Source organism: Ornithorhynchus anatinus, chromosome 20 (assembly GCF_004115215.2).
Source record: "Ornithorhynchus anatinus isolate Pmale09 chromosome 20, mOrnAna1.pri.v4, whole genome shotgun sequence".
In the NCBI taxonomy this organism is placed as follows: domain Eukaryota; kingdom Metazoa; phylum Chordata; class Mammalia; order Monotremata; family Ornithorhynchidae; genus Ornithorhynchus; species Ornithorhynchus anatinus.
In genome coordinates this window covers 7,667,608-7,687,576 of record NC_041747.1, presented here as the reverse complement: position 1 = coordinate 7,687,576, position 19,969 = coordinate 7,667,608, and the positions used below count along the sequence as shown (strand labels likewise).

The following is a 19,969-nucleotide window of genomic DNA, read 5'->3' as shown; positions in this document are numbered from 1 at the left end:
ATGAAGACAGATGGGCCGTTTCCCAACCAGGAATGTGGGGGTCTTTTTTTATCTTGGGGAATTAAAGATCTTGAAAGGGGGACTGAAGTGCAAATGCTGGTCGAAAGCCAAAGTTTAGGAACATCCATAAATGACTTATCTGGGGAAGAATTTATTTATTCACTCACCTATCTAGAGGGATGATCTGAATTCTACGCGAGGGAGGGCCGGAACCCAGAGCTTTTGTGTTGTGATTTTACGGATCTTATTCACTCTAAGGAATCTGTGTAAGTGAGCAACATGCAATCTCTCTTTAGAGGGAGGGGAAAAGACTCCATCAGGTTGAGGCAGAACTGCACGTTATCCTGCAGTTTTACTCAAGTGGACTACACTTGCTTGCTCTCACATGGAACAAATTGCAGAAACACTTACCTTTAGGACAGCGGTCTAATTATAGGGCCTTTCAAGGCCTTGTTTTTCCTTGATTTAAGTGCAGCCACAAGCTGCATTTCAGATCCATGACCTACATTTCAGCTGCACTCTGTCTGTCCCAGCGATTTCATTTTAGTTTAGATTAGAAGTGGAATTTCCCTCGTGATATGATGTAGGTTTGAATCAAAGACCTTGTAACCGTTAAGATAAATTATTCGCACTTTTTATTTATTGGTTTAAGTTCAGTAGGGATTACAGAGCTGGAAAACAAGCATCTGTGTATAATAGCTCTAAGCTTTCTTTGTAGTTAGACTTTCTATAGAATATATCTATGTATGTTTATGTACATATTAGGAACATTCCTCAGAACTTTTGGATGGTCTTTTGATTTTTTGGGAAAAGTTACAAATTCAAAACAGATTTCTTTTAACAGGGGAAGCAGCGCTCTACTTGTTCAATCGCCCGGCACAGCAGCTGTTAGAAGTAAAAGCCTTCCACGAAGAATGCCATTCTTGGTTTATAGGCCAGACAGTTCAGCATGGTATGTAGTTTTACATGATATCTATTTTCCGGTCCACTATAACTGGCGTTCTAACACTGCCTCCCCTTCCCCTAACATTATAAATTATTTCTTCAAACTAATGTCTGTCTCCCCCTCTAGACTGTAAATTTGTTGTGGGCAGGGAACATGTGTGCCAACCCTGCATTGTATTCTCCCAAGAGTTAGTACAATGCCCTGCAGACAACAAGCACTCAATAAATACCACTGATGATGAACTTTGAACTGTGACTGAATCCGATCAACCCTCTGCAGTGCTGCTCCATAGCATAGGGAAAGGGGAAATGTTTTCTTAAAAGTCAGCATTTAGCAACTTCACCTAACTTCCCCTCTGCTCTGGGATGGCTGGAGATTGTGGTCATTTTTATCAAACCAAGTCACCCATTGTCCTTTGTACCAGGACATGGGGCTCACAATCTTAGCCCTCTATTTTAAAGATGAGGTAACTGAGGCCCAGAAAAGTAGAGGGACTTGCCCAAAGTCACTGAGCAGACAAGTGGTGGAGCCAGGATTAGAACCCAGGTCCTTCTGACTCCCAGGCTCGTGCTCTATCCACTAGGCCACGCTGCTTTCCTGAAGCTGGTCTGAAACTGATACAGCACTGGACACCTTTTTATCTTCTAGTTTTACTTTTACACTCTCAGCATCCATCCCCCTCAGTTCCTGCTCCCGAACTCCACGGCTCAGAAGCGGTGCCCCTGTTTTCAGGGATCTGCGAGGGGAATGCAGTAGTTCTTGAGCAGTGGAGGGGGTTAGAGGAATCAATCAATCAAACATTGGCATTTATTGAGTGCTTACTGTGTGTGGAGTCCTGTACTAAGTGCTTGGGAGAGTTCAGTAAAACAGAGCTGGTAGTCACATTCCCTGCCCACGAGGAGCTTACAGTCTAGAGGGGGGACTTCAGGAGCTGGGTCAAATCTGCAAATGTCTGCAGAGATGTTTTTCTTGTGTTCTTATGATGTCATTGTCTGATATACATCTGTTCCCTTGTGCAAAGATGGAGTTCAGCAAAGGTGAGTCAGAATTCTTTAGTGCCTTTGGAGTCCATTTTATTCCCTGCTTCTGGTCTACGCTCATTTAATGCAGTTATACGGTAAAAACTCTTTTGTCATTCTATTCTGACATGACTATGCGATCAGCTTTATCCAAGTGTAAACCATAATACCTTGATTAAAACTGGAATGGAGTAAGGACTTGGGTTTGGTCCCGTGAGCTAAACTAATAGTGAGTTGCTTATATTGTTAGCTGCCCCATTTTCAGTTTCCTTCCTCAAAGAAAAAAGACTCTCAAAGAAATGACCTCCTGGATTTTGTTTTCATCTCGGAAATATGTTCCTCATTTATGAACGTAGTGGATAGCACATGTAAAATGAACTTAATGCTTCTGATAAGGTTATTTTTCTAAGCCTTTTTTCCAGATTTTTTGGATAATCAAACTATGTCACAGTAAGAAATTGCTTCCTTAAGTTTCTTGCTTACTGTAAAATGGATTCGTATATTGGGGCTGGGTGGAAGGGTGGGGGCAGTGTGTGTGTGTTCATACGCTTGTAGGGAGAGCATACTCAGCCATTTTGAGATGGGCGAATTCTTTCCCCCAGGTGAGGTAATTTATCAGTGGAATGAGGGAATCAGGTTGTACCTGGAGCCCTGGAAAAGTTCAGTTACCTCAGCATGATCATCCCCCCGCTTCCTCCTCCTCCCAAATTTACCTAGACCAAAGGAGAGGCTCACTGCAGCACCAAACTGTTAGGGGAGTGGACCTTCTAACCTTCTACCTCCCTTGGTTGCGTTATCGATTCTTTTCATGGAGTGACGGATTTGGGGGGATTTGTTATTTTGTTTGCTTAAACATACTGTATTTCTGTGACCCTGGAAGAGAGCCAGACTCCTCGAAGCATTTCCTGGTTTGCCCAAGCTCCTTTTTTTAGGCTCCTGTTTTTTTGCCTGGTCTCTTCTAGTGGCTTTTTTTCTGCCTTTCCAGGCCAGAGGGAAGCTGGACCTGCTGCTTTCTAACTGACTCTTAGACGTAGCCCTTGCCACTGGGGCAGACCCGGGCCCAGTGAAGTAGTACCTTCCCTTAGAGGCACCTTCCAAAGCACTGGAAATTGCTTTTTAAGGCTGCTTTCTCTTAAAAAACACTTTCCTAAAATTTGCTTCCTGACAGCAGTCGTAGTCGTTTTGCTCTCTTCTCTTCCCCTCTTCAGGAGGGGATTTTTAGGAAAGCGATGGAATAATCCCAGATCGAGTCCTGGGCTTACTTCTCCTCCGTAAATCAACACCTCTTTGGGTTGGGATGTTGTTGGCCCCTCTCTGGCTCTGAGGCAGCAAGACCTCAAGATGGGAGTGAGACCAGAGACCTGGGTTCTAGTCCCACCTCTGTCCCTGTCCTGCTGTTTGGCCATGAGGGAGTCACTTAATCTCTCTGCACCTCAGTCTCCTCATTTGTAAAAGGAGGATAAAACTACCCTGCTGCCTCTATGTAAGAAATTATGAGCCCTGTTTAGAATAGGCACTTTAGCCTGTTAGGCACTGGGATAGATCAGAGATTATTAAAGTGCTTGGCACCCAGTAAGCACTTAATAAATACCATAATTATTATAAAGCATCGTAAGAACCCACGTCAATGGAAGGTTTCCCCACCAAAGATTAGGGTGGGATAATCAAATTATCTGGGCAGAGTTTCCAGAATGTTTGATCTTTGTTCCTTTTTCCTTAAAGATGGCCGCCTTTTGTTTGCAACCCCAGTGGACCCTTTATTTCTTATTCTGCATTACATCATAAAGGCAGAGAAAGAGGTATGTTTCATGGTTTATAGCTTTGGAAAGTTAAAGGAAAAAGTTCCCCCCATCACTCTGCCCAAAATAGCTGCCTTACTGTTACATCATTCGAATAACTTTCCCCAAACTTGAGATGCAGTTCCTATTAGCATAAAAATGTGTCTTTCTCACTCCTGTGAATCAGTAAACTAAGCACAGAATATAGACCACGTGACCAAGTTGCTCCCTTGGGTTTGTGGTCTGTTTTAGACCTTTATGGGCAGGGATCTTGTCTACCCATGGTATTGTGTTATTCCCTTCCAAGCACTTAATACAGTGCCCTGCACAAAATAAGCACTCAGTAAATAGGATTAATTGATTTGTGGTCATGAGTTTTAACTCCTGCGTCTTTTGTTTGCCTCATCTGTAAGATAGGGCTATTGATAAACAGGACTTGACTTGTGCTCTCATTTACCCGTCCCTGAGGAGTACCCTAGCGAGGCTGACTAGTAAGTAATCCTAAGCACAATTAGCAAGAGAGCAGAGTCAAAGAGAGCAAACAAACAGTTAAGCACCCAGCCAAAGGCATAGGGCTTCTGAAAAGTGGTATTTTTGTTCAATTGAGCTAATGGTCCTGATTGGTATGCCAAAAATATCAAATAAACACATCGATATCAGATGTATCTGATCTGGATCTGGATCAGAGATAGAGTTTCTGTACAACTGCTGGTTTGGAGTTGGGGAAAAGAATAGAACAGAATTGGTATTAGTAACTGTGATAACTCTGTGTCAGGTACTGTACTAAGAGCTGGATGGGTAAAAGATAATTAAGTCAGATACACTCCCTGCCCCATATGGGTTTCACAGTCTGGTAGGTATGGCAGAACAGGTATTGAATTTCCATTTTATAGATGAGGAAACTGAGGTACAGAGAAGTAAAGTGACTTGCTCAGGGGCACACAGCAGGCACGTGGCAGAGGCCAGGATTAGAACCCAGGACCTCTGACTCCCAGGCCTGTGGTCTCTCCACTAGGTCACCTACTCGTACAAACTGCAGTAAGAGGACGAACTCTGTAACGATTCCACAGTTGGCATAGCTCTGCCCTGCTCACCACTTAGCAGGAAACTTTCATAAGGCCCTGAGAGATAAGGAAGACGAGGACAGAACTGATAGGAACAAGGCAAATCTCGCTCCCGAGTAGGAGATTGCTGCCTTTGCAAAAGGCACAAGAATCCTCTTCGAGGTGTTCAGGCTGGTATCCAGAGTATTTATTGACTGCCTGCTACATTCAGAGCACTGGATTCGAAGCCCATTGCACATATAGAAGAAGTAAAGACTTGATGTCTACTGTGAAGGGACCTTGAGCAAGTCACTTCACTTCTCTGTGCCTTAGTTTCCTCACCAATAAAATGGGGATTCAGTACCTCTAGTCCCTCCTACTTTGACTCTGTGCCCAATGTGGGACAATGACTGTGTCCGACCTGAATATTTTGTATCTGTCCCAGCAGCGCTTGACAATTACCACATTTTTAAGCAAATTATTATTATTATTATTATCAGGATTCCTAAGGCATTTGCCAAGGGGAATTTGCTTCTCTGCCCGGTTTTTGAGGAGCTGCGTGCTGTCTGGATGGAGGAGGCGAGTAGGCTTTCAGTGGTGGAGTAACTTGAGGTCTACCAAAGAGGCAGTCTGGTAATCAGGGTGCCAAACGATACGGCCTGATTTTTGCATTCTAATGCCTGTCTGGAGCCTACTCGGGCTTGACGGAGCCGTTCCACACAGCGCGGTTTCAGCGGTGCCAAAACCACTCCATTCTGGGCCTCAGGATGAGCTGGAACCGGCTTCCCAGAGGTGAAAAAGTCAGGACTGTACTCCGTGCGCTGCCCCCGTCCCTTGAGACTCCTTATGGAAGATAGAGTGGGGTTGGCTGAGTCAGGATCCAAATGAAAGCTGTGATGTTGGCCTCTTGCCAGCAGGTTACCGTGTAGAAAAGCACTGGCCCCAACTCACTGTTGTAAACTCAACCCCTGCCATCCTCCAGAAAGCCTCTCTTCCCAGTCACCACCCCCACTGTGTTTTGCGTTCGTTTCTATGGTTTTGGAACTGGATTTCTTAGGTACGCACGTTTCAGAGCAGAGAGCTTTTCTGGAGGATAAAATACCTAAAAATCTCTCTAGCTTGTTGCTCTGAAATCAGCTTGTGCATTCATTACATGATACCTCAGGTTTTTCAGGCTCCTTGGTTAAAAATCCATCAGTTGTGTTTATTGACTGCTTATTATGTGCAGGGCACTGTACCAAGCGTGTGGGAGAGTACTGTATAATGGAGTTGATAGACACGTTTCCTGCCCACGAGGAGCTTGCGGTCTAAAGTGGGGAGAACTCCCTGCTCTAAAATATTTATGCTTTTTTTTTTTTTGTCCTTTCTGCTGGCTGTTGACAGTAGTGTTTCTATTCCTGTGGCTGTTCTTTTTCAGCAAGGGAAGTTTCAGCCATTAGATCAGGTGGTGGTTGATCCAGAGTTTCCCAACTGTGTCATGCTGCTGCTCAACACCGAAGTTCGCAAGTCACTCCACCATGTGACCGAGGAGAAAGGTACGGTGTTTATTGGCTGCTCCTTCTTTTCAGATTGCTCAGTTTTCCTAGTATCCTGAATGAGTTTTTACCAACATGGAAGAACATTTCAAAATCTGGAGGGTCTAACATTCGCTACTTTCATTCAGTGGCATTTATTAAATGTCTCCTGAGTGCAAAGCTTAGAGAATGAGAGATGCATGACACATTCCCTGCCCTCAACTAGTTTAATAATAAAAATAATAATAGTAATATTTAAGTGCTTACTATGCACCAGGCACTGTACTAAATGCTAGGGAGGACACAGGCAAATCCAGCTGGATACATTATAGTCTAATGCAAGAGTTTGGGAATCTCCCGTGTGAGTTGGGGAGGGATGGGCTGGCTGGCCTCCCCTTTAGTCCCTGCCCTGGTTTGTCCCTCACTGCCCACCCCTATACATATACACATATACACTCATTCTCTCCATGCCACATTCCTGGAACCGCCCACTCACCATTCTCATTGAATGATTTTTTTTTGATCTGCGACTCTCATCTTCACCATACATTTGGTTTGTTGCTCTTCACTTAATGCAGGCTAGCCACCCGTAATGTAGTGATTGCTTGATGTTCTTAAATCCTTTCTTATATCAAGGATCCAAGCTCTCTTTTAAATGTATGCTTATAAGTACCAAGAATTCAAACTCAACATTAGTTAACTCATCAAGATCTCATTTGCACATACACCTTGGGTGCCTGGACTTAGAATGTCATCATCAGTGGTCTTTATTGAGTGCTTACTATGTACAGAGCACTGTACTAGGTGCTTGGGAAAGTGTAATACCACAGAGTTTGTAGACACAGTCCCTGCCCTTGAGCTTTCAGTCTAGGGAGGGAGACAGACATTAATATAAATACGTAATGCCAGCAAATGGACCCATCTGTTGGATGCCACTCAGGAATGGAGTGGCTCTCTTAGAGTCAGTTCTTCAGGGAGATTGCAAGAGGCAGATTCAGAAGCAGTGCTAAACACTGTGAATTCCAATGGAGGAGCACCATAAAAGACAATCCTTTCGTGTGCCTGGTGGGAAAGGGACTGATGATCTCTGGTTAATCTTTCTAGTTGCTCTGCTACATTAGGATCTCACTGTCAGTACTATCATCTTTGAACTCAGCACAGATGTAATATAATGAGTGTGTGTGTAGAGAGTGCATTGTCAGGGGAAAGAAGGAAGAACATTAGGGCTTTTTCAGATCAAAAATTTTGATAATTATCGTAATTTCCCCTCCTCCTGCCTTTGAAATGTAGCATTCTCATCACTATTGTCAGAGCCTGGGGCTGCAATTAAGAATGAGAGCCTTTTCCTGAGACTTCCTGAGGTTCAAGCTCTCTTCCACAAGGAATATCAGAGCCCCAAACACATTAGAAAACATATGTCCATTTAACAAAATGAAGACAAAATATTTAGAAAACTCTTCTGAGACTCCAGGTTGAGTTTTCACTTTTGGTGTATGATCTGAAAACTTGTGAAAACATTTAGGATCAGTAGTCCTAAATACTCATCCATGGGAGTTAATAATATTGGCTACTAATTTTATGGTATCAGTGGTTCTCACAAATTTTCAGGTAATAAACCTGTTTGGGGGTTGAGGTTAGTAAGTGGCAGCAGAATGGAAACCAGAATGACTTGTAGGATTTGATGATGTGATTGTTTAGACTTTCTGGAGTTTGGCCAATAAAGACTGTTCTTTCTGGGCAAGCTAGTGCTGGTTTCTAGGAACACTTAACTCTTGAAGACATGAATTTCCTGATAATCCTCTTCTTCTTCAGGGTAAATATTTGATTTACCCATTGGCCAACCATTCATATAAATGTGCAAAGTCCACTCATTCAGTCTCCTTAAAACTAAATATGTTAGTGTAGGTAATACCACTATCTTGTCTGTCTCACAAGCCTTTTACCTTGGCATTATCCTTGACTCATCTCTCTCATTCAACCCAAATATTCAATCTGTCATCAAATCCTCTTAGTTCTGCTTTGACAACATCACTAAAATCTGCCTGTTTGTCTCCATCCAAACTGCTACTACACTAATCCAAGCATTTACCATAGCCACCTTGATTACTGTACCAGCCTCTTTGCTGATCTCCCTGCCTCCTGTCTCTCCCCACTCCAGTCCGTACTTCACTCTGCTGCCCAGATTATTTTTCTACAAAAGTAATCAGTTCACATCTCCCCACTCCTCATCCACTTCCATCAAACAAACTCCTTACCTTCGGTTTTAAAGCACTTAATCAGCTCTCCCCCTTTTAACTTGCCTTGCATGGTTCCTTCTGCAATCCAGCCCAAGCACTTTAAAGCCAATCTATTCTCAGTACCTTGATCAAGTCTAAATTGCCACCTTCTCCTTGTTCACATTCTCCCTCTAACCTGGAACTCCCTCTCCCTCCATATACCATAGTCCATCCCTCTCCCCGCCTTCAAAGCCTTATTAAAATCACATCTCCAAAAGGCCTTCCCCAATTAAGCCATCTTTTCCCGTACTCCCTCTCCCTTCTGCCTCACCTATGCTCTTGGCTCTTTACCCTTGAAGCATTTGATATTTACCCCACCCTCAGCGCCACTGACTTATGTACCTATCCATAATTTATTTTAATGACCATCTCTCCCTCTAGATTGTAAGCTTCTTGTGAGCAGGAAACATGTCTACCAACTCTGTTGTGTTGTACTCTCCCAAACACTTAATACAGTGCTCAGCCAGTAAACTCTCAACTCTCATTTCTCCTTTTTGGGAAATATAGCTTTGGAAAAGGAGTCAGCAGCCTTCTGGTTGAAGCATGAACCTCCCAGTAATCTTTTCTAAAAACAAATTTTAATGTTTGAAAATGAGCTGCGCATTGCAAACATGCACAGTTAAAAAGTGTTCTTTGCCTCAGGGAGAATGATGATTCTGATGAACCGCCCCGCCCCCCTGCCCCGTTCCAAATTAGGATCATGACTAGCTGGTCTCAATAGAGTAATGGCCAGGACCAGAAAGTGCCTATGGCAGCACCATCTTTTGGCTCCTGAAGTCTCAAGATGGAGGCTCATCTCCATCTTGGTTGGTGGGAGACTCTACCATCAGTATGCTGGTGGCTCACTAGCTGCTTTCCAAAGCAAGGACTGTTTGTTCACTCACCCACCCCTACCATCCCATGGCACTCCTCCCTCACCTCTGTGTCTGCGCCAGAATAAGGGCCTCAAATCTCCTTTGCCCTCTAGCTTTCTAACTGCCTCTACAGCCAACATTAGGAGCTATTAGTACTTTATTTTCAAACAGCCTGGCCTAGTAGAAAGAATCAGAGGACATGGGTTCTAATCCCAGCGCTCCCACTTGTCTGCTCTGTGATCTTGGCCAAGTCACTTTTCGTCTCTGGGCCTCAGCTTCCTCAACTGTAAAATGGGGATGAAATACCCATTCTCCCTCCTAGTTAGAATGAGCCTCATATAGGACAGAGACTATGTCTGACCTGATAAGTGTCCAGCTGCCACAGCGCTTGACACATGGTAAGCACTTAAACAGCAATTAAAAAAAGGCCGTATCTGTATCTTGTAGACTCTCAGCTTCTTGTGGACAGGGAATGTATCTGTTATTATATTACTCTCTTCTAAGTGCTTAGGACAGTGCTGTGCACACAGTAAGTGCTCAATAAATACGATTGATTAATTGATTTAAAAAAACTGAATATTTGGCTTCTGTATTGTCACCTTCATCAGGTTGTGTGTTCGTGGTGATCTTGTTTATGCTGAGTTGAAGTTGGCTTATATATTCCAGTAGGATGTGTCTGTCTGCTACAGAATTGGGTGAATTCTGGGTCAAGATGCTTATCTGAGGAGGTTATCCCAGTGCACCAAACTTTTATGTTCTATATAGAGGAAGAGTGTTTGTATAAAAAGGCTTACCTGTATTTTGATAAAGACCATTCCCTGAACAAGGGGATGGAGACCTTATATCTTCTAATTAAAATAATACATTTTTAACAGTATTTAACTGCTCACTATGTGCCAGGCACTCTACTAAGTAGTGGGATAGATAGAAAATCACCAGATTTGGACCCAATCCCTGTCCCACATGGGGCTCCCAGTCTTAGTCCCCATTTTACAGATGAGGTAACTGAGACACAGAGAAGTTACGTGACTTGCCCAAGGTTACACAAGAGACAGGGGGTGGAGCCAAGATTAGAACCCAGGTCCTTCTGACTCCCAGGCCCATGCTCTATCCATTAGGCCACTCGGCTTCTCGATCAGCTTCTTTTCATTGTGTTGACATCCAATCCAGTGACTTTAGGGGAAGAATTTGGTCCCCAAAATAATGTGTCCAATCTCTAGAAAATCATATATGTATGCACTTGGTTAGGTGTGAAATTTACCCTTTAGTGCTTTGTGGTTTTTTGTCTTAATTTCACTGTAAAAAATTAGGGCTTGTGTTTCAAGAGACAGATGAGATGGATAACCTGTGGAGGAAACCACTGCCAGACTCCAGAACTTCAAGGGACATCCATCTCATATTGTAGGACCTGGGAAGAAGTCCAAAAGCACTCCCAGAGTCTGAAAAGAACTGGGTATCCTTTCCTCTAGGTTCAGTCAAACAATTAATCAGTGGTATTTACTGAACTCTTGGTACATGTAGACTGCTGTCCTAAGCACTTGGAAGAGTAGAATCCAACGGAGTTGGTGAACACGTTCCCTGCCCACAACCAGTTTACATTCTAGAGAGTAATGGTCTGTGGTCACTCCATTCTTAGAGAGTCAGCATGGCCTAGTGGATGGAGCATGGGACTGGGAGTCAAGAGATCTGGGTTCTAATCATGACTCTGCCACTTCCTTGCTGTGTGATCTTGAGTAAGTCATAACTTCTCTGTGCCTGTTTCCTCACCTGTAAAATGTGCCTGTTCTCTTTTTCTCTTTGGGTGTGAGCTCCCTGTGGGAGAGGGTTGTGTCTTGCCTGATTATCTTGAAATCTATCCCAGGGCTTGGCACATAGTAAGCCCTTAGGAAATACCATAATTATTTTAATATTCTTTTTCCAATAACTCTCCAGTAATCTCGCCCCAGGGCTTGGTAGTGTACACATTCTAAAGGAAGCCCTTTTTAACTACGTTTTAAGAAAGTTACTCAAACTTTTCTCTGCTCCGTTCCCTTGTCTTTAAAATGTTGATAACATCTCTTGACGTAAGGGCTCTGAGTGGGCTTAACGGAAAGTGTAAATAATAGTCACTGCATTCGTGCGAAAGCTAAGTGGTTCACTGTGCTTTTGTATTTTTGAGGCGTTAAGGTGAAACATCATGATTTCTCCTTTTTGGTTGTCGTGATGCGGTCTTACCTTAGTAACGTGTAAACGCAATTTCAGTCCAGTAAACATTGGCTGAAAAGCCTAGTTTGGGGAGCAAGTTTCCCCCTCCCCCATCCCCGTTCTTGTCTGGCCGAGAAGAAGCCAGGACTGGTGGCCCCCACCCAGCTCCCCCACCCCGCCCCGTCAGCGCCCGCAGGATCAAGACCTGGAGACCAGGTGTCCCCTCTGCTCCCCGCTGCCTCGTTCTGTGAGCTGGAAGCGGCTCCCAGCCCAGACTCCGTGGCTGCGGGGGACACCTGGGTCCCATTTTCAATCCTGGGAAGGAGTCCAGAGAGCTCCCAAAGTCTGGAATGGGCCAGGCTTCCCTTCCTCTGTGGTCGCCCCATTGTCTGAGCTGGAGATGGGGCTGAGCAGCCTCTTGGATCCCTCCCCAGCTTGAGATAAAGAGGGACTTGGGACAACGTCCCTTTCTTCCCACCACTTCCCACAGTAGATCCGAGCTCCCCTCCACCTATTTCCAAGGACCATAAAATGACAGTCTACCTCATGTGTGGGAACGAATTTCTCTGTGAGAGAATTTCAGCTCTTTGCTCGCTCCAGCTGTAGCCAGGCTCCCGGTGAAGGTGTGAGTCTCTTCCTTTGAAATTCTCTGCCCTGTTTATGATGGCAGAAGTTGTTAGAATTCCTTGCTGTCTGCGGTGTTTCCCTGGAAAGGTAGGGCTAAATTTTGTTTTCAGCTCTGTAACACCATTGCATTTCACCCTGGGGATGCACAGAGATTCCCAATAGAGGATGGGTTGCTGCGTTTGAAAACAGTTCTGAGAATGTTGAGGGGGTAAAGGGGTTGTTCCGAAGGGCAGAAAGGGCCTTTAAGGAACCGCCTAGGGCACTATAGCCTGCTTCCAATTTAAGGTTACTAGCCCCAAAATGAATAATGATTACCGTTACCAATGTGGAGCTTGATTCTTGCATATTTTGGAGGACCTCTACCATCAGCTCTCCTGGATTGCATGCGGCAAAAGTGTTAAAATGCCATTAAAATCCCCACTGTGTTCTAATACATTGGTCCCAAATGAGCCATGTACGTAAATATGTGCGTCCTTCAAAATATGGGAGAGTTAAGCTTATTAATTTAGGAAAGCCTAGAGCTAAATGAAATCTTTACTTGAAGGCGTAAAAACCTGGAACAATTAATGCTGATCCATTGTAGGAATCTGTGTCCTATAACTTTTAAACTACAACTCCGCCTCACCCCCCCCCCCACCCCCCCCAACCAAATTGTGGTCAAGTATTATCCCTTTCAGAAAGGCCAGGCCTTTGACAAGGTAAGCAACACGTGATTTTTTACTATCCTGGTCTCAGCAGGTGATTGTCCAGGCACAATGAAGCCATTGCTACTTAATCCTGGCCTTGGCATTGAACTCTAAACCTCTTCTCCCAGAGGGAGTGGCTGAGGGTTTCCATTAGCTGGGCTAGGTCTCTGAGAACCCCATGGCTCCTCCCTGCTCCCCCTTCTCCCCCCCCCCCCTCGCACCTAATGGTTAAGACAGAGCTTCAGTGGTTCTGTCCTGAGTGATGACGGCAATGACCTTGCAATCACCTGCTTTATTGGTGAAGGAAATGACATGTTTCTGTTCACTGGATCTGGGGGAGGTTGGGGAATTTCTTTCCAACAAAGTTCACATACGGTGGAAAGATGACAATGGAAAGGATTAATAAAGGGTTATGAACTTCAGTTCTTGAGTATTTCACTTTGTTTCGAACTGCAAGGCAAAAACTGCACTGTGATCTTGTCTGATTTGATTAATCTGAGGAGCCAAGAAAACTTACCTGATTAGAATAACCGAGTAATATTGCCAAGCTTGTAGTCCCAGAAGACCAGAAAAAAGGGGCCATGTGAGTTTCTGAGTTATGAAAAACATTGGGAAAATAGATGTTAAAATGTGCTTTAGGCAGTTTGTTCAACAATACATCAGGGAAACTTCCAAGTCTACATAACGATTACCCGATCGCTGAACATATTATTTAATTGTGGAGCCACTTATATTCCATCTGCATTTCTCAAACCCAATCTTTCCAGATGTCTCGGGCCAGTTTTATAGGCACCAGACACATTAGGAAGGAAAGCTTTTCCAGTACATACTCCCATTATCAAACTCAGGCACTAAGTCTCAAAAAGAGCAAATCTACATCATGTGTTAAATACATGTTCAAATAGTTAATATTGTCAACAATCGAAGACTCATAATTCTGTTTTATATCAATTTATACTATTGTTAACCTCTCAAACGTGTTGGTTGAACACAGTGTTTTGCACACATGCAGTATTTCGTGGAGCCAAGTTTTCTCTTCATGGTCGTAGCATGTAATCATTTTTTTTTCACGTGCTTTGCTTCATTGGGAAAATTTGTGTGCATAATTAGCATAATTAGGTAGTTTTGTTCCTTCCTGAAACTCAGTTACAGCAGGGTGGTTTGTCTTTTATCTCTGTAATTGAAAGTTGGTTTTCATTGTGAAGAAAGATTGCAGGAAGCATTTCCTCCTTATTCCTTCCTAGATTCTAAACTCCTTGAGGGCAGCAGTAGGAATAGCATTTAGTGAGCACCAGCTGGGTTCAGTGCACCAAATTAAGCACTTGGGAAGTACAATCAATTAGTCAATGGTATTGCACTGTACTGAGTATTTTGTACCCTTCATTCACACCACCATCCTGCCACCATCCTGCCCCACACCACTTATGTACTTATGCATAATGTATATTAACATCTAGCTTGTAAGCTCCTTGTGAACAGGGACTATGTCTATCAACTCTGTTATACTGTCCTATCACAAGAGCTTAGTACCACGGGCTCCACACAGTAAGTGCTCAATAAATATGATTGATTGATGGGGAGAGTGCAAGACAATAGAGGTAGTCTAAGATACAATCCTTGCCGTTGTGGAGTTTACAAGCAAGTGGTGCATTCTGTGCTCATGAAGTGTTTGCAGTCTCATGTTGAGGGATTGTGTCTACCAGCTCCAGTTGTTTAGCTCTGCACACTGTTAGGCACCCAGTTAATCCTCTCGATTTGAGCTATATATGTATTTGAGATATATATGTAAATATATTTATTTAGACTGGGGTGGCCAGGGATAGTTAACAATCCAAGTTTGATGGGATCACATTTCAAGTCTTCCGAACTTGAATTTGATTTTGTTATTTTTCTAGGTGCCTATTATTTCTCTGAGAATACTGTCTCTGCTGGGTTATCTGACTCCAGACTTGATTCTCCTACTTTTTTTTTTTGGTCTGGCTGCCCTGTTCAGTAATTTTACTTAACAGTGCCTTTATTGGGAAGTCAGAACAACCTAATGTCAGTATCAACAGCTTTTTATCAATACTTACTGTAGGCACAGCACTGTACTAGACTGTTAATGAACATCAAAAGAAGTAAAAGACATGACGCCCTAATGTCAGAGAGCTTATAGACAAATGGGGGAGGCAGTAGTAGTTTTTATTAAGTGCCCTCTGTGTGTCTAGACTATGAGCTCCATGTGGGACACGTTCTCTGTCTGATCTAATGATCCTTTGTCTACCATAGCAAGTAGCGAGCACATGACAAATATGACTTCTTATTTTGATTTAGAGTGGGAAAAATGTACATGGATGAGAAATAGACACAATGCCCAGCCCCAAAATGTTTGACAATCTAAGAATAAGTGGAGGAGAGGGGATTGGTGACACACTAAGGGGAAGGTGAACTAATTAAAAAAACAAAAAACAAAAGACGAAGATGAATAAACATGCGTAGGACCAGCGCACATCAGACAATGGTATTTGAGTGCTTATCGCGTTCAGAGCACTGTATTAAGGGCTCTGGAGAGGACAGTGTAATAGAGTTGGTAGACATGTTCTCTGCCCACATAAGGCACTCCTGAGTAGAGTACACTTGAGAACCAACAGGATGGTGATGGGGCAGCAAGAACGAGTGCTAATTCTGGTGCCGCTAAGGTTGTTGGGGAGGTTGGGGTCATTTCTCGGAATTGGGTGGTAGACCAGCTCCAGCTCCAGGAAGGCCCCTGGATTATGTTTGGATCTTCTAAGGCAGCTTCGGATTACCCGGTGAAACCCAGCCCCTCCCAAATCCAGTTCTAGCCCGTGTGTGCCAAACACCTTGGAGAATTTGACTCCGACTTTCAACGCAGTGAAAATTGGCAAACCATTTTAGCACTCCTGGGGTGGGCCTGGAGCAGGGGAAAATATGTTTATGCAACACCAGTATCCCTCACCTTTAAATTCTCCCGAAAAACTACTGCTGCTTCTGATTTTCTTGGCCAGCTGTCTTGACCAGTGGGTCTCAGATAAACCTTAAACTCTTCATGAAAGGGACCCAGCGTGTCATTCAATTCCAAATCACTTGCAACATCCTGGCGACCTTCAGGGCGGGAATCAGGTCACTGGAGCACTAGCTGAAACCCACAGAGAAACCTGAAGGCTTTCTTCCATAGTCTGGGTAGGTCCTGTGGTATAACCACATTTGTTAAAAGGAAAAAGAAAACATTCTGCTACCTGGGAGAATTTGTCAGGACATCAAGAAAGAAATTGGATAGTCCAGCAGAAAGGGGTGGGCCACATTCGGCCTAAAGCAACTCATTTGAAGGATGCAGTCCTAAAAGCTGATTAAATAAATAAATGCCTGCAGCGATCTGGGAACTAGACACCACACCAAGATTGACTCTGCCCATGTCCTCAAGGACTTTACAGACTAAAAGAAACAAACTGCCCAAACCCAGAAATACTGACACAGTCCAATGGCGTTTTGTCAAATGCTTGAAACACAGTCCAGTTGAAAAAAAAAATTTAAAAAGTGGAGTCTGACATTCTAGATTTTTGGCAGCTTTAGTAGCGGGAGGGTTAGAAGCAGAACTTGAAATTTCAGGTCACCTACTTGCCCGAGTTGGCCTGGGCTTCCCGGGCTGAATGAAGGCCAGATGTTTAAGGACTTCCTTATGTAACTTGGAAGTTCAATAAGTGGGGTGTTGATGAAACACCGCCACTGCTTCTCTTCCCCCCGCCATTCCCTTGAAACTCACTCCATTTTTGGAAAAGGGGTTTTTTTCAACTGTAGTAGCTTGTCTGCAAACATTTTCCACCCTGGGGGAGAGGGTTGGGTGTTTGTTTTGTCTCACATCTAAGAGAACACAGGGGAAGGAGTGCACTCTGAATGTAGGGAAACGCAGTCCTGTTTTCATCTCCCGTTGTGACATCTGTCCTGTTGGACAGTATCTTCCAGAGAACCCTGTTCCTTCTTTGTTAGTTCTGCCATCCAGTAGACAGGAACTACCTCAAATGCTGGCAGAATTTCATTTTTCACGGTGCTCCTTTTGTTGTTAGTCACTTCTGCTACTGCACGCATTTTCATTATACAGTATTGATGGGAAAAATAGGGAAACATAGGTACCATAACATGATAGAGAATCGGTTGTAGTGCACCACTCTGCCAGAAGTGCTCTTTCAAAGGAATGACAGGATCTGACGGGTCTGCTTGTGGTCCTTCGTTAGCATTACAAAGTGAACCTATTGTAACTTTTTAAAATTCACTGTTAGGAGAAAGTAATTTTAAGTTAATGACCACTGTTAAGTATCCAAAAATCAAGTTGTGTGATAGCTTGCTTTTTCATTTTTCACCACCTTCTTGAATTTCACTTAATGTAATAGAAGCCATGTACCATTTCCTTTGTTTTCAAACCGTCGTCTCCCCAGCCCTTTATTCCCATTGAGGCGATGGTTGACACAACAGGAATTTTTAATAATGTAGGGAGTTGTAGGGCTGCAAATTCCTATATGCAAGGCTAAGAAATGGAGTGAGATGGATCAGATCCATCAGTATATTTTGCCTAATTGCTAATAATTTTGGCAACCTAGTGAGGGAAGTAGAGAAGACATGCCCAGTAATAAGGTTTTGGAATTTCCAGCATTATAGAAGGGTAAATCGTGCAGCCATATTTAGTGGTGTTAGCAGTGCAGTTTCCATTTATTTTTTCTTAATGGTACTTACGAGCTTATTGTGTGCCAGACATTATACTAAGTGCTGGGGAAGATACAACTTGATCAGGTTGGACACAGTCCATGTCCCACACTGGGGTTTACAGTTTTAATCCCCGTTTTACAGATGAGGTAACTGAGGAACAGAAAAGTGAAATGACCTGCCCAAGGTCACATAGACAAGTGGCAGAGCCGGGTTTAGGACCCAGATCCTTCTGACTTGCAGGGCTTTGCTGTGTTCACTAGGCCTCCCTGCTTCTTGCATATTCCTAACACTATAAGAAGTTTTCCTCCTGGGTTGTTCACAGGCTGTATATGGAGTTCTTAGATTTGACAATGCAATTTATACGAACATCACCACGAACTTCCAAAATGGAGGCAGAAGGGTCATGAAGATCCTGTCATTTTTAGTGACAAAGAGATCGACAAAGCAACATGGCCTAATTGAGTAGAGGAAAGGACTGGAAGTCTGGAGACCTGGGTCTAATCCTGGCTCTGCCACTTGCTTGCTCTTTGTCCTTAGGCAAGTCGGTGAATTTCTTTGGGCCTCAAATTTCCTCATCTCTAAATAGGGGATGGTACCCATTCTTCCTCCCGCTTACACTGTGAGACCCATATTGGGAGGGAGAGTGTCAATTCTGATTATCCTGGTTCTGTCTCAGTGCTTTGCACCGTGTTTGCTTGGTGCATAGCAAGCGCTTAACAAATGCCATAATTGTTATCATTAATTACGAGGCAGCATGGCCTAGTGAAAGAGCATGGGCCTGGGAGTTGGAGGACCTAGGTTTGAATCCCAGTTGTACAGATGTGTAACTCTGTGCAAGTCACTTAACTTTTCTGGGCCTCAGTTTCCTCAAATGTCAAATGGGGATTAAATCCTACTTCTTCCTACTTAGACTGTGAACCTTATGTGAGACAGGGACTGTGTTCAACCTGCTTAACTTCTGTCTACCCTGGTGCTTCGAACAGTGCTTGACACCCAGTAATCGCTTAACAAATACCACAATAATATGTAGAATTAATAAGAAAAACCCATGAAGTGTTGAGGACTTTAGAAGATCAGATTTGTTTCATGAGTTCAGGGAGGTGGAAGTGGTCACTTCCCAGAAGAGAAAGCTATTTTTCCCCCTTTAGGGACCAAATTGAATGCACCATAAAGGCCAGAGTCTCCTGTGACTCGTGCTTAATTGATTTGTGATAATAACATGGTGTGCATGTATGGCTTCTGTTTGGGACTTTGTTCCTCAAGCAGCCAGTAATCCCTGTGCAGAGTAGGAGTAGTTCACAAGAACCTGCTTGTTAAATGGATGCAGTAATCGGCATGCGTGTGTGTGAGTTAGAAAGAGATATTAATTGAGATTGAGATTCATGCTTCTCTCTGAGTTCCCTCTGTCCCTTTAGGAAGGAACTATCAGACACACTCAGATAATATCAATCATTGAACAAAGTTACCCTGAATGTTAAAATGTCAGTTTCTGGGCTTTAGGAAGAATATTCCTGATTCTTCAGAATGGGGCAGCTGGAGCCCTGTTTTCTCGCTGAGTTTCTCTGTTGTTTGCCTACAGAAGATTGTAAGCTCCATCCCCCCCATGCCACCCGCCCCCAAAAAAATCAATATCGCAGAGCCCCGGTGTCCAGGTGGATTTGCCGCTGAGAATATTGAGCTTCCAAAATTGGGGATAAAATCCTCCTTTAGAGGATGGAGCCAGAGAGTTTCCTTTATGTATTAAATCTTCCATTCTGCTTTTCTTTTTGTCTTATTTTGACTCAGAAATTAGCGGCAATAAATTTTACAAGTTCAGCAAAGAGAAAACATTGAAGTGGCTGAAGAAAAAGGTACCGTGTTATTGCTTCTTTTTTACATACGTATCTTTTAAAGACTAAACCAAAAGGGCATATCCTGATTATATGGACAAGAAAAATTGCCTCAAAAAAAGAAAAGTTATGCAAATATAAAGTGCATATTGCCTTCCTGTGTATGTTGCGGTTTCAACTTTCTCTGATCTCCCACCTGCTCTATCTCTGCCCTCTCTTCTTGTGCCTCTGACCCCATTCCCACTCACTGCGTAAAAGCACTTTTTAAAAATGGTATTTAAATGCTTGCTATGTAACGTGCACTGTACTAAGTGCTGGGGGCGACACAAGCTAATCAGGTTGGACAAAGTCCATGTTCCTTAGGGGGCTCACAATCTAATCCCTGCTTTGCATATGAGGTAACCGAGGCACGGAGAAGTGAAGTGCCCCACATCACTCAGCAGATGAGTGGCAGAACTGGGATTAGAATCCAGGCCTTTCTCACTTCCAGGCCCACGCTCTATCCACTAGGCCAT

The 19,969-nt window shown here is 43.6% G+C and overlaps 1 protein-coding gene across 4 annotated transcripts in view; it reads left to right on the top strand.

The window, feature by feature from the left end:
- RNASEH2B (ribonuclease H2 subunit B) overlaps positions 1-19,969 on the top strand; it is an 85,771-nt gene that overhangs the window by 12,804 nt on the left and 52,998 nt on the right. For all 4 annotated transcript variants that reach the window (XR_003754034.2, XM_029048455.1, XM_029048453.1 and 1 more), the window contains exons 3-6: positions 845-952; positions 3,688-3,764; positions 6,204-6,321; positions 19,411-19,475. Coding sequence is in view for 3 of the 4 variants with exons in the window: in XM_029048455.1 (XP_028904288.1) it covers positions 845-952; positions 3,688-3,764; positions 6,204-6,321; positions 19,411-19,475 (368 nt within the window). In the remaining variant the exon portion in view is untranslated. The remainder of the gene's footprint in view (positions 1-844; positions 953-3,687; positions 3,765-6,203; positions 6,322-19,410; positions 19,476-19,969) is intronic.